Source organism: Sinocyclocheilus anshuiensis, unplaced genomic scaffold, assembly GCF_001515605.1.
Source record: "Sinocyclocheilus anshuiensis isolate Anshui unplaced genomic scaffold, SAMN03320099.WGS_v1.1 scaffold1239, whole genome shotgun sequence".
In the NCBI taxonomy this organism is placed as follows: domain Eukaryota; kingdom Metazoa; phylum Chordata; class Actinopteri; order Cypriniformes; family Cyprinidae; genus Sinocyclocheilus; species Sinocyclocheilus anshuiensis.
In genome coordinates, this window is record NW_015540949.1 from 868,617 (window position 1) to 883,397 (window position 14,781).

Sequence of the window (14,781 nt, forward strand, 5' to 3'; positions counted from 1 at the left end):
TACTTCAGTCTGTGTGCATTGAATTTATTTAATACACGAGTTTCACAATTTGAGTTGAATTACTGAAATAAATGAACTTTTCCACGACATTCTAATTTATTGAGATGAACCTGTATGTAAGGGATAATCAACGGCTTGCCGTGCATAAAAGGATTTTAAATGCACGACGTGGAGGCCAAGAACCACCCGATGCGAAGCGGAACAACCTGTGCATTAAACGGTTTTACTGCATACCTGCCAGCCAATCAGAATCCAGTATTCAGACAGACCATGGAATAAGTAAGGGATAATCAACGGCTAGCCGTGCGTTAAAAGGATTTTAAATGCACGACGTGGAGGCAAAGAACTGCCCGATGCGAAGTGCATTTAAAATACTTTAACGCATGGCAAGCTGTTGATTATCCCACTTATTCCATGGTCATTTGCCAAGTTATAGACAAGTTAAAACTAGTATTGTTCTTTGTAGCACGATATTTGACCGAATGGGTAAAAATTAGTTATTTTCGTCAGTTACGGCACATTAGCGCTAGCATTCTGCCCGCTTCAAATCATACACAGAGATGAAATAGTGTGGTAAGACCACATTTAATAGTGTTGTAAGACCACATTTATTTAAATTATAGTATGTATTTCAATTAATCATAGAGAGAGAGATGACAGTTGTGTGTCAGTTACCTGCGTGCTGTGTCTGTGCGTCTCTCTGTACAAACAATTACTTCAAAAACAGCAATATTTTATTAATGAAAATCACGGGGAAGCATTGACAACAAGTTTGTGTGTGTGTGTGCAGCGCAATCAGCAATCTCTGACCTCTCTCTCTCTCTGTGTGTGTGCGCGAGTGATACGTGTTGGTTAGGGTGCATCAATTAAAGCAGCGCATTCATATAGAACGGTGATTAAACTGACTTGGAACTACCTGTGCATTAAACGGTTTTACTGCATACCTGCCAGCCAATCAGAATCCAGTATTCAGACAGACCATGGAATAAATAAATACATTTAATATATAAAAATAACATTTCTCTGAAATATATATATATGCATGTGTGTGTATTTACATATACATGTGTATTTATATATACATAATAAATTTACACAGTACACATACATATGTAAAAAAACAAAAACTTATTTTGGATGCGATTAATCGCAATCATTTGACAGCACTAATATATATTGAGCTTTTCCAAGAAATTCTTATTGTCCATTAGATCCAGTGCATTAAAAACATCAAAACCTTTCTGATGTCGAAAAACATCCCCAAAGAAAAAAAAAAGAAAAAAAAGAGGGAATATGAATTACAACATATGAAGGCATTTATACAATACACATATACAATATATGAAGACATATAAAACATACAATATATGAACAAAAAATAATTAGTCATTAGTCAACAAATCATTAGTAATCGTCTTAGGTTAACAAGCTCTTTTGCTTCTGATGTGTTTGTACCTGTTTGGCTAGGATGAGAGCATCATTCAACAGGTCTATGAGTGGCGTCTCTGTGTGGACATTGTAAAAGGAATAAGCAGCCTTCAGGCTTTTGTGCAGTGGATGATGCATCACTGTGGATGGCAGGGTGTAGAAACTGATGACGTCCGTTAGCATCCCACCAGAGCCCTTTCAAGAAAGCACAATAAGCAAGTAAGAATATGAAGATAAACATGATTAAATATGATCAGCACATTTGTAGATGCATGTTGCCACACATACCTCGATTACATAAGTGTCAATGATGTTCTCCTGTGGTAAGAACCAGTGCTTCACCTCCTCTTCCCCCATGACAGGCCGCAGGTGGAACTGGCTCAGGTGTTTCTGCAGCAATGCTGTCACCTGCTTCATATCCCCATCTCCCATCGGCCTCAAACCAGGAGTACGAGTGCTCTAAGGAAAAATACAGAACAAAATCAGAAGAAAAAAAAAATCACCCAGAAAAAAACAGCATATAGGTTTGGAACAATATAATGGTGATTTCTGGATGTACTATTCCTTTAAGAGTATTGTTTCTGACGAATATTTCTTTTGAAATGACAAAACGGCTTACATCAGGTAATCTGTACAGCTTCATTGTCCGTTGTAGTGTCATATTTCTGCTGAGATGGGAGAACTTAACCTCCACAAGCTTCCTGGGGTTTAGTGAGCGATGCCAGTATCTGTTGAGATACAAATAATAGGATCAATCTCACCGAAATGCTTCAAATGAGCATCTAATAACATAAATTAGAGTATTTAACATAAACTGATGTAGCAATCCATTTAAGATTTGGTACCTGCATGTAGACACAGGTTTGGGCAGGACTACACCAGCAGTGTATACAGCCTGGAAAATTCCCTCTAAATTGACCCGCCGCGTGATCTCTCGGATTAGAACAGGGGCGACACGCTTTGAGCGCAATTTTTTATGCACACACAGGAAGTTAATCTCCACCATCCTCTTCAACCTTTGGATGCAAAGAGAATTAGTGACTGGAATGACAATGAACAATTCTCAAAATTTACAAACACAATTGGTAAAACCTGCTCAAGAGTTTCAAGCTTTTGGTGCAGGCACTGATGTGATGTGGCCTGATACTCACGTGTCATAGATGTGGATGTCAGCAGGAATGGCACTGATGAACCCAACCAGCTTCTTATTGGACGAGACCCTGACACCACAGTGCCACTGGGGCAGCCAACCCGGGGGACGTAACGCCCTAACAGTGAAAGACAGCAAAAAGAAACTGTCACACATCTCACCCTGCATGCGGTGCGATGCACTACACTAGAATATGATGCAAAACATCAAACAATCACTTACCATTTCAGAAAGTTAGGAGAATAGTCAAATCTAAACATGTTGTCATCGTCCTCAACATAATTTTCATTCAACAAAGTGTACAACTCCTTCAGCTACACGGGAAAAAAGAGAAAATACTATGATTTTGTATACACAGGGCTATTTTATTTTTAAATGAATAGCAAATACAAATTATTGTTTTCATTCATGCACATACCACTTCAGCATTGCTAAGGTCCAGTGTGTCCCACATAAAGCCCTGTGGGAGGGAATATGGCTCTTGTCTGATATTTTCTTTATCCGGCTCAATTGGCCCATGAGTTGTCACCACCTCATCTACAAAGAAACAGAGGAAGCTCTTTAAATCTCTCAATGCTGTTTATCTAGAAATAACATATATTTGTAAAGCAGGGATTCTCCTTTTGACCTAAAATATTTTCTTGAAGAAGAATTTTTATTTTTACATTTATATAATTATACAAGGGATTCATGAACCCCAATTTGGGAAACTCTGATGTAAATGATAATGAACAATCAGCTGGTTATTATTACAAAATATATCCTACCAGGAAGAACAGGGTCCTGACGCACAGCAAGGTATAGTTATAGTTTTGAATTTTTTTATTTGTTTTACTTCAATATCGTTTTCAAATTTGCTATAAAATTCAGTTTAGTTTTTATTAGTTTCATTCATATTTTTGTTAGTTTTTATTTTGTGAACGCATTTTTATTTAGTTTTATTTTTATTTAGTTTAGTTTCAGTTTTAATTAAAGTTTAGCAGAATTAACAGATCACTTCCAGAGCGCAGGCCAAAGAAAGACGTAGGCATCAATCGTTTTAGTCTTAGTTTTACAGTTTGTACCTGCCGGTCTGGCCTATCCGACTGTACATTATCAAGCTAATTACACAACTACTTAAATAAGTACATGATGTGAAATATTGATTTAAGCTGGAAGTTTGGGGTAATATTTTTTAAAGATATTAATACCTTTATTCAGAAAGGATGAATTGAAACATTACCATTTCAAAATGCTGTTGAACTTTCTATCCATCACAGAATCCTGAAAAAATTTACCAGTTTCCACAAAAATATTAAGCAGCACAACTATTTCATAAGCACCAAATAAGCATATTAGAATGTTTCCTGAAGGATTATGTGACACTGAAGACTAGAGCAATGGCTGCTGAAAATTCTGCTTTAGCATCACAGAGAGTTATTTTAAACTAAATAAATTTCACAACATTACTGTTTTTACTGTATTTGTAATCAAATAAATGCTGCTTTGGTGAGCATGAGAGACTTGTCTGAAAACATGAAAAAAATCTTACTAACCCCTAAAGTTTGAACGGTAGTGTAACTAGACATCTTATGCTTGTGCTTTCATTCATGATGCTGAGATTGTATTTTCTGAATAAACCATAACTTGATTTGCTTGTTGAATACAACACTGTTTGAAGATCAGTGTAAGATTCTTATTGATTTGCCAAGGATTTCCCAAATTACTTACATTTGCAATCGAACACGTGCAGAGGTGACGTATGACTTACTGAGTTTGGGCACGGGTTGAGTGTCCCAGAACTGGTACTTGTGCTTTGTGGCCTCATCTATGTTTTTGGCTGGACCTTGACAGGTGGACAGGAGCTCCATAGCTCTCTGAATGTCCTGCAGTTTCTGCATTGGAATGGCAGGGTTCTGGGACAGGAACAGAGGAAAATCAGCCTCTTTTTTTTTTTTTTAACAAAACATTTTGATAACACTATACAAAGCAGAAACCTTTATCTCCTGAGAATCAGAGGCAGAGTCAGACTTGGTCCCTCCTGAGCTTGGCTTCTCCTTCTTTCTCTTCTGTTTCTTCTTTTTCTTCTTTGCACCAAGATCACCCCCAGGACTCCTTAACAAAACCACAACACCTTTCAAATGCCAGATAGACCTTACTGACAACATGTATGAGCTGTTTATGAGATTCAAAGACATAACAGGTGAAAGTGTCAATGGGTTCCTGTTATAACAATAGCCTGGAGGGGGACTGTCAGAGGAAAAACCATAATAACAAATGTCAGTCTCTTCATGGAAGCAGGTCAAACTTCATCAGGCTTTCCTGAGGGATGTAAGTCTGCCTGACAACAACAGACAATCATCATCCTCGGTCCTCGAGCTGACAAAGATGCTCGACTGCAATGCTGCTCACTCAGCTCATAAAGAGGATCAAGTGTGTTTGTATTGTTCAGAAGACACTCTAATGAAACCAGGCAGATCCTTTCCACTCCTATTATGTAAATATGAAGAACAATTGCAACTTAAAAACCAAACAGACTAATAAATGTGTTTAGAAATATAGTAGAGAAGCGCCTGGAGGACTTGTCTGACTGCTGAGCTCAAATAAATCCTTGAACATTAATGTCGAGCTAGCTACAGCTAACTACTTTGATTCAAACGCTGTATAAAGTAAATATCGACACTTATCTAACTTGTTAGGCTATTTTAAAATGTTTATATATACGCTACACATCCATCATGCAATTAAGGAGCTATTATATTAGCCGACTCGTTGTAAAATGCACCAATTCTCCTCCTGGTTACCTGGTTGCTAAGCTAACCGTTTGTTTACATCTCTGGAGCAGTTAAACGGCGACGGTTTGCCGCGGCTAATCCTCGCGCAGACCGCAGCTCTTTAGCGCGTGCTCACCCCTGCATGTGCTCATTTTCCTCCTCGTTGTCTCCGTCGATGCCGCAGGTGTCCTGGTCGTCCAGCTCCAGGCTCTGCTGGCTGGCCGCGGACTCGCTGTCCTCCGCCATCATGGATGAATGTGCTGCAAATCCTCAAGACAAAACCACGCAATAAAAACCACGGAAAACAGCACCGTCTACCGATTATTGCCACTAATAGCCCGTGAGAGTGTAAAGGACAGACCAACGTGATGATGTATATTTTTAAAAGCAAATATTTGGTCAGTTTATTGTATTTTTAAAAATAAGCTTTTTTAATGATAAATAAAAATAATGTTTTATTAACACTGTCTGGACTAGAAGTTGTAGGAAGAATGTGACTGTATCTGAAATAATTGATCGTGAGCGTGAAACAAATGGTCAACATTATTATTAAAAGTGTTTCAGTTGTATGATAGGTTAATAAAATTGCTCAGGTTTACAGCAGTCTGGTTTACCCTAACCAAAAGTTATTTTTATTTGTCAAAATGTGTAATAGCCTATCAACAGAGCTGGGTAGAAATTGTAGTCCGTTACTGAAACCAAATTACACGACAAAATGTGTACAGTAGTTAGTAACGTGATTTATTACATTACATATTTTAGGTAATATAATAAGATTATACTTTACTTTTAACTTTAACCTAATTAATTTATCTCATTGATTTAAATATTGATATTGTATCATATTGATATTTAAATGCAAAGATAATATATTCCATTTGTTCCAAAAGTGAATTAAGCATTACATTATTTCAAGGTTTCCCAAACTGGGGTTTGTGAAGGAACTGCAGGGGTTTGTGAGTGAAAAGCTAATAATTATTTTTGTCATAAAAATGTAAAATTGAAATAAGTCATTTTAAAATAACATCAATCAAAATAAAACACTTACTAAAAATGAGTTGTTTTGTCTACCAGCATAGCATGTAGGCATTTTAGAAAGGAACATTTAAAAGATGAAATTAGGGAGAATCAAAATATTATGAATATTTTTTTGCTAGTGTGTGAATATATGTAATCAAGTGATCAATTAAAAAGTACTAACTGTAGTCTGATTACGAGTATTTTAAAATGTAATTTAATCATGTAATCAGTTACTTTCCAGCTCTGTCTATTACAATAACACAATTTGAAATAACTACAAAGCTAAGTAAAGCCACAGTTTGTAATCAAATTATAGTTATAAAATGTACAATTTCAAAAATTGTGCCATAAATGAGAACAATAGTAGTAATAGTAATACTAATACATATGAATAGTAACAATTGTTTAAAGTTGTTTTGTATACAAGTGAGTGGTGCTTTGCAATGACTAGGTTGTGTTTAACTTGTAGGTAGAAGCTAATTACTCCATTAGTAGTTCGTTTTTGCCTGTAAGCTTTTAAACCGTTTCCCAGATGGTAAAAGTGAAAACAAAACTTTATTTTGAATCCTTTACTGACATCTCTTGCTATCTTAGAGACACCAGAGACTTTCTTCAATGTCTGTCAGTCATAACAAATCTAGATGAAGACATACTTGCTACAATGGACGTGACCTCTTTATACACTAACATTCCCCACACTGAGGGTCTTTTGGCATTGAAATATTTTCTTGATCTACGCAGTGATGATGGATGTCAGCCAACCAAATTTATTGTGGATATGGCTGAATTGGTTTTGACAAAGAGTCATTTTCTGTTTGGGAAACAAATTTTATCTACAAATTGAGGACACAGCGATGGGTGCCGCTATGGCCCCAAACTATGCAAACCTATATCTTGGTTATCTTGAAGATCAATATATCTTTAATAACAATCCTTTTATCAATAATTTGTTATCGTTTAAAAGATATATTGATGACTGTTTCATCATTTACAAAGGTTCTGCTGGTGATTTTGAAGTTTTTGTCTTATATATGAAGTGTCTTATGTCATCCATTAAGTTTACCTATCATGCGGGGACAACAGACATTAATTTTTGGGACACAAACATCTCTGTTATCAATGGCCAACTTGTATCTTCTCTGTATAGAAAGGAAACTGCAAAAAACAGTATCTTACATGCAAGGAGTGCTCATCCCATGTCTTTGAAATGTGGTCTGCCGTATAGTCAGTTTGAGACTTTTTCGCATTTGTTCTAACAAGGATGATTTTGAATTAGTGATTTCAGATCTCGGGGATATCCAATCAAGTGGCTAGATACTGCATTAGAAAAAATTTGATCTTTGCCAGATGATACCAACTTGACCCCCAAAAATAAGAAGTGTTCTTGTGTATTTAAATCTACTTTTAGTCCCTTGAGTCCAGAAATCAAAAAGGCAATCAATAATCATTGGCGTATCCAGAGCGATTGTGATTTGTCAGGCCTGTTCACTGATCCACCTCTCTTTGTTCACTCTAGGCCTCCAAATCTACGTAAATTGATAAATTGGTGCGTGCAGATACTCACATCCCCACTCCTGGGACCCTGTCTGATGGCCATGGAAATTTTCCGTGTAAGGATTGTGTTGCCTGTTCTCATTATTTAAAATGCAAATCATTTACACATCCACAAACGGGTAAAATGTACAAAATGAAACAATTGATCACATGTAAAACAACACGTGATATACATAATTATGTATTCTTGGCCTTTACTGTATGTTGGTGAAACAAAACGTGCATTGCGCACTAGAATCGTTAAACATGAGTGCTATCAGGAGACAAGATCACACTTCTCCAGTTTTTCGTCATTTTGAGTCTGCAAAACAGTCTTTTTCTGATTTTAAATTCCTGGGCATTGAGAGGGTTCTATTGCATAGGAGAGGTGGTAACCGTGATAGAAAGTTGTTACAAAGAGAGGCTTTTTGGATTTTTGAGTCGAAATCCTTAACCCTGACTGGATTAAATGAAGAGATGGATCTTGCATGTTTTTTTGTAAAGAGAAGTTGTTGGAATGACAATTATCCCTCATTGATTAAGATCAGCTGTCAACAATTTGCAATTGTGCCTATATAAGTGTGTTGTTGCTTTTTTGCCTCATGAGCACTGAAGAAAGCATGGGTTGAAACGTCTGCTCTTTGGGCTGTTTTTAATACTTTTTCACTTTTGCATATGGAAAATAAAAATTATGTTTTTGATAGACCTTTTTTGGTCTGATTTGATTTTTCCAGTGTGCGGACAAACTCAGCTACCTGGTAAAGTGAAAACAGACAATGTTTGTTTCAAGCAGACATGTTCCAATAAGCTCATTCTGTACGGTGTAATATAAAACTCTTGTCATGGTCTTGGATTAGTGTAAGAGATTAATATACCTTTCATCAACCCTTGATTCATAGCCCTAAAAGTGCAGATTAAAACGAATATCTGTATGTTGCACTTGGTTTAACCATCCTTACCTGAAACAAGTCCAGTAAGTGCTTTCCATTTCATTGAAATGCTAAATGACATAAATGGTTACTGTAAGTTTTTATAACATTTTTAACATAATTCAGTGCAGCCAGTCCAAGATCGGTCACAACTGGCCCAGCATAAAGTGACCCTGATGGATCTTGTGTTTATGATTTGATTGTATTCCATCAGCATTGGCTGTGTTGAAAAATAATGTTGAACTGTCGATCAGGTTTTTTGGCTTTATTGGGGTAATTGGCCTGAATTATAATACAAGCAACCAGTCCAAATATTCAAAGTAGATTGCTGAAGAGCCGAGTGACAAGGTTTCTTACAAAGTAGTTACCCAGGCAACAAGTCAGATTTCAACAGCTTTCAAATAATAATACGTCGCTTTCAGTCCTACATCAGTACATACACACACTGCATAGTATGTCTACAGCAGACACACCGATACACCAAGCAACACTCACACAAGCATAAACAACTGGGTGAATGAATATGTACACACATAAGTTACATACAAGGCAAAAGAATAGACCAGGGGCCCGTTCTTCGTACATCGCTTATTACATCCGAGATTAAATGTCACATCCAAGATGATTTCATCGCGCTAATCAGGATCTGGCTAATTCGGTTCTTCGAACGCAGCTGTTGTTGATGATTAGTATGGCTGGATTGAGTTATCGGAGATAATTGCGCGTTCATGGGTTGGTTTAAAAGGGGCTCTGTATCGATACTCGAAACCACGATCAGCAATGCAGCGATTGGCTGGCGGCAAGACAGCAACGTAGTGACATCATATAATTAAAAAAGACACCTGACGAAAAACGTGACAAATTTTTGCACTTTAAAGGGATAGTTCGCCCAAAAATGAAAATTTGATGTTTATCTGCTTACCCCCAGGGCATCCAAGATGTAGCTGACTTTGTTTCTTCAGTAGAACACATATGATGATTTTTAACTCCAACCGTTGCAGTCTATCAGTCGTATAATGCATGGTAATGGTAACAAAATCTACGAGAGTAAAAAAACCATGCAGACAAATCCAAATTAAACCCTGCGGCTCGTGACGACACATTGATGTCCTAAGACACGAAACGATCGGTTTGTGCGAGAAACCGAACAGTATTTATATCATATTTTACCTCTAATACACCACTATGTCCAACTGTCTTTGGGCGCGTGAACGGCATCCAGTGTGTGAGGTGTGTACGCGCTCATATGTGTTCTACTGAAGAAACAAAGTCAGCTACATCTTGGATGCCCTGGGGGTAAGCAGATAAACATCAAATTTTCATTTTTGGGTGAACTATCCCTTTAAGGAAACAACCAAGTGAACAAAACTACATAAATGTTATAACATAAATGAAATGTGCACCGTTTTTATTTTATTTAATTTTCTTTACATGATTCCCAATTATTTATATTCACGATTTCTAATATTTGTACAGGCTTTACATTTTTATTTCAATGTAGTAATTAGCAATTCATTTAATTTTATATTTGAACAGATTTGTTACGTGCCAGCATTAATTAAAATTTCTTAAGGGTCAAGATCACGTTATCTGCATCTCCTGCGCTCCATCAAGCCACTCCCATAATAGCTGTCAGCACTATCTTTAAATTAATTTTTAAATTATTATTATTTTTAAATTATTGTCCCTGGATTAGTGGGGTAATCTTGTAATAAAGTAGCGGTGGTAGAGGACAGATTTTAAGTATCAATTCTGCTTAAAAAGATGCAATCTAATCCTGTTTACATGAAATAAGCCTGCTCCTGAGCAGCTTTAAGCTTACGGACCTGTTGCTATGACAGCAACTCCGGGATGAGCTTCGAAGTACCAAACAATCCAAGATCACGCCAAATCATCAACAATCAATCCAGCTAACTGAGTTAGCGACGTACGAAGAACGGGCCCCAGAATCATAAGATGTACTGAACATACAGGGGGTTTCAAAAGTCTGACACGACTAGTAAGAATGATTGAACATAAAATGTATTTTTATAATAAATATTTTTTCCAATGACAAATACTTTCGGTATAACAATTTAAGTAGTTGCAGTGGGAAAAAAAAGTCGCTTTTTTGCTTTAATGACAGCAGCACATTGAGCTGCATGAACAAATTTGCTTATTTTATTAGTCACCTAAATCAAATCATAAATATTTCCTTTACATCAACTATTGTTACAATTCTGACAAAATCTTAAAATGGTTCAAATAGATCCTAAATCCCAGATTTTTAGTGTGGTTTCAGACTTTCGGACCCCACTGCATATCCAGATACAACATTAAAACACTTACACACATACAATGAGATCAAAGGGGGGTAATGCCACATGGAAAACATTAAATCATATGACACAAACTGATAATGGTGGAGAGGAAAAGTAAATCTAATGATGAATATAAATGATAACTAGAAAGGCACTTAAAACAAAAAAACAACAGTTTGGGAGAGAAAAGCTGGTGGCTGTTTGTGTTTATGTGAGTGAGTGCGGTTGAATCCAGCCCTCGTCTGAATGTGCCGTCCACATCACTCGCATGCTAAGGCAAGTTCAACCCAAAAAAATCATAACAAAACAACAAATTAAAATACAGTGGTAAAAAAAAAAAGAAAAAAAAAAAAAGAGACATCTAAAGCTACATGATCCTTAAGATTAAAGCAATGCATAATGTTTTTTTCTTCAACAGGTGGGTCTGCTGCTCTGAAGCAATGCTGGCAAAAGTCCTACTGTAATCCTAAGGTCAAAAGTAACGCACATTTGAAAATCTGTGCCAAATTGACTGATTAACAAGAACAAATGATGCATTATGTAAATTTATTTGGTTTCACAAAGCTTCAGCTGTATTCTATTCATGAATGCAAGATAACAATAAAATAAAAAATGGGTGCTATTTAGACTGTAGATCCCATTATAGTGGTTTTGTCTGTTTTTTTTTTACCCATTAAGATGCGGAAGACATTCCACTGGTCATCTCATAAAATGTTCAAAAATAAGTGCTGGGAAACACTTAGCGGTGTAGTTGCAGTGTACACATGTTGCCACTAGATGTCATATTGCTCAAAAACAGCAGCATCTCATAAAGCTTAAACAACATATCACCTTCAATACAATGGCTTGCGATATTTTTTGCTCAAAGTGTATGTCTGGAAAGCCATAGCAGTTGTGCATTAGATTGTTGGTATTTAATGGTGTTTTTTTTGTTTGTTTATTTTTGTTTTGCTTGAAAACTTCAGATTATTCGTCCTTATTCAGTTGTGAGGCAGAGCTGCTCCAATATTCATTTGTGCTATGGCTTTCTTGGCTTTCATTACCACAGGCAAACAGCCATGCACAGACCTGCGCTCATAAGGCAACTCCATTCAACAGTCCAGCTAGGGACCACAGGGGAAGCACTTAAAGGGACAGTTCACCAAAAATTACTTCTGTCAGCATTTACTCAACCCTCATGGCATTCCAAACCTGTATGACGTCTTTTATGTTCTGTAAGAGATTTTTTGAAGAATGCTTCAACTGTTAGAATAAAGAATGCTTCAACCCACAGAATAAAGTCATACAGGTATGGAACGACATGATAAGTAAATGATGACATTTTAAATTTTTTTGGTAAACTATCCTTCGTGTCGTGTCATTTTAGGTTAAAGGCTAGTAGTGGTCGCTCCTCTCGTTTCTGCCACGGACTCTTCTTGTTCTCGTCTTCACCGTCATCATCAGGGACGACCAGGTTATCTGGTCGGCTGCTGCCCATGTGCATTTGAGTCTCCTCAGTCCTGAAAACATCGCTATCTGTCCCCGTCTCCTCCGCCATTTCAACCACAGGCTCAGGGAGAGGAGGTGGAGAAGGAAGCTCAGGTGGAGGCGACGGGGGAGACAAACTCCCTTCGTCTTCCTCTTCCCTCTCTTTTTCCTGCAAAAAACCCCCTTGAGAGTGTTCTTCAGGACTGCAGACTGGTGTTGGGCTACCGCTGCTCTCCGCATTAGCATTTGAGTCCTCTACAAACACTAGTGGTGTATATTCGACCACGGGCACCGCAGGCAGAGCCCCAGCTTCAGTTTTAACCCCGACTTTATTACGAACACGCCGCCCTGGTGTGACGTCGCTCATGTCAACCCCAGAGTCCAGACTGGCGTCGTTGCTTCCGACACAACTGCTGTTGCATCCTGCCCTCTGCAGGTCGATGTAGGAATGGCGGATGTGCTCATTGGAGCGGCCGTCCAGTGACACGAACCAAGCTCTGGGGTGAGGGAGCGGCTTTCCTCCCCGGAGCTCCATCAAAGTCTTTTCGGCCAGAAGCTGATCTTCTCCGTTCATCTGCACCACATCCAGGCCCGCTTGGTTGAGCGAGTTGGGGATGGAGAGATCAGCGGGAAGAGTAGCTGTCTGCAGCGTCCACTCCTCAACTCCTCCGCCTCGGTCGGCTCCCTTCCCTTGCGTCCCTCCTTCCTGCTCTCCTTTGCCCCACGGGTGCGGGACTTGGCCTTGGGGCTGATGGCACGCACTGAGTTCCGCCTGAATGCTTTCCAATTCGCTCTGTTCGTCTGACTGCAAAAGCAGCGCTTGGCCTGACAGAGGGTGCGTCCCTGGAAGTCGCATGTAGTGGGCGGGGATGACGAGTGTGGGACGAGCTTTGCGGTAGGTTTCTTCCCCTTGGTTGACTTGCAATTCGGAGGTGCAGCAGAGCAGGGCTCCAGGTCGGGGAAGTGGGGCGGGTCGCTCCAGATGGTCTACGGAGCGGGACAGCATGTAGTCGGCTGGCCTCCGCTCGATTCCTTGCTCCCGCTCTGGGGATCCGGCAGGACTTGTGGATGCGACTGAAACAGGAGAGAGACAGTTTTCACGCAAGCTTGATTTACTCTTCGATGACAGTCGTCCTGCAGAGGTGGTGTGATGCAATGGATGGGGGGAAGAGGATGAGATGGACATGTGGAGGGGATGGACAGATGAAGTCGTGATGGACGTATAGCTCCGCCGGTACTCTCCACGTCCCGCCGGGGAATCATAACCCTGGGAAGGATTGTTTGAACAAGCAGATTTGAGGGGAAATATCTCTACTGAGTGTTTGTAGTGGTTGGATCCTCGGCTATGGAGCTCGCTGTGCGAAGCTGCAAGCTCATTGGTGGAGGAGTCGTAGGGGGTGGGTTTCAGCATAGGTGTGTGCATGTCCGGCTCTGCCCCATTGTGGTCTAGGTGAGTCTCACTGATGAGGTTCAGGTGGGACATGGAAGTAGCCTGGTCTCGTTTAGAGGCATCTAAAGCGGAGGATGGAGTAAACTTCCTGTGGGCAGGCCGCAAGCGGGCACAATTCCTTCTGAAAGCACAGAAACATGATCTCATAAGCACTAGGGGAAAACTTTAATTTTCCTCTTGACCACAGAGATCACTAACTTCCAAAACACTATTTACTTCCCCTAACATATCAGATGATGTATCATCATCCTGTAAATGTTAATGTCATACTGTATCTGTATGTTACTATTATGGGTGGGCGATATACCAGAGATTTTCGACTATCGTCTCTATCGCGGTTACACGCTCACTATGTTGTGTGCTAGGTGGTCACGAAAACTTACCATTGGCACACATTTTCAAGCATTGCGGTTTAAAAACAAGTGATTTTAAGCCATTTAAATGCAATCAGCAGTGAAAGAGAACTAATTTAGCTATATGCAGGCGCTGTCTGAAAGAGCGCTGAAAGGCACACAGGTGAAGACGGTGGTCATAGAGCGTGGGAGTATTGAACTTTTATTTTTGCAGCTTTATAGGCCGTGAACGGTTAAATACACACACTTGTGTCAAAATGCCCGTCTTTGCAAGTATCCTCGTAAACACAGTAATTTAGGTCTTAAGTCAAAGCAAACAGCTGAGAAAGAAAACACATGACGTTTAACAGTATATTGGATCTGAGCAGCTCTTAAAGTGACAGCAGTCTAATATTCCT

The 14,781-nt window shown here is 39.0% G+C and overlaps 2 protein-coding genes across 2 annotated transcripts in view; both read right to left on the reverse strand.

Moving 5' to 3' along the window:
• Positions 1 to 1,166: 1,166 nt before the first annotated feature.
• On the reverse strand, positions 1,167 to 5,678 carry nmt2 (N-myristoyltransferase 2). Its single transcript, XM_016488079.1, has 11 exons — positions 5,468 to 5,678; positions 4,555 to 4,672; positions 4,329 to 4,473; positions 2,997 to 3,115; positions 2,801 to 2,892; positions 2,580 to 2,696; positions 2,274 to 2,444; positions 2,048 to 2,156; positions 1,717 to 1,887; positions 1,456 to 1,623; positions 1,167 to 1,241 (listed from the first exon to the last, which is right to left on the reverse strand). The coding sequence occupies exons 1-11, from the start codon at positions 5,578 to 5,580 to the stop codon at positions 1,167 to 1,169; spliced, it is 1,398 nt and encodes a 465-aa protein (XP_016343565.1). The 5' UTR covers positions 5,581 to 5,678.
• Positions 5,679 to 10,747: 5,069 nt separating this feature from the next.
• The window catches only part of fam171a1 (family with sequence similarity 171 member A1), a 24,915-nt gene continuing 20,881 nt past the window's right edge, over positions 10,748 to 14,781 (reverse strand). The window contains exon 8 of the mRNA XM_016488057.1: positions 10,748 to 14,151. Coding sequence (XP_016343543.1) covers positions 12,471 to 14,151 — 1,681 coding nt within the window. The 3' untranslated portion in view covers positions 10,748 to 12,470. The remainder of the gene's footprint in view (positions 14,152 to 14,781) is intronic.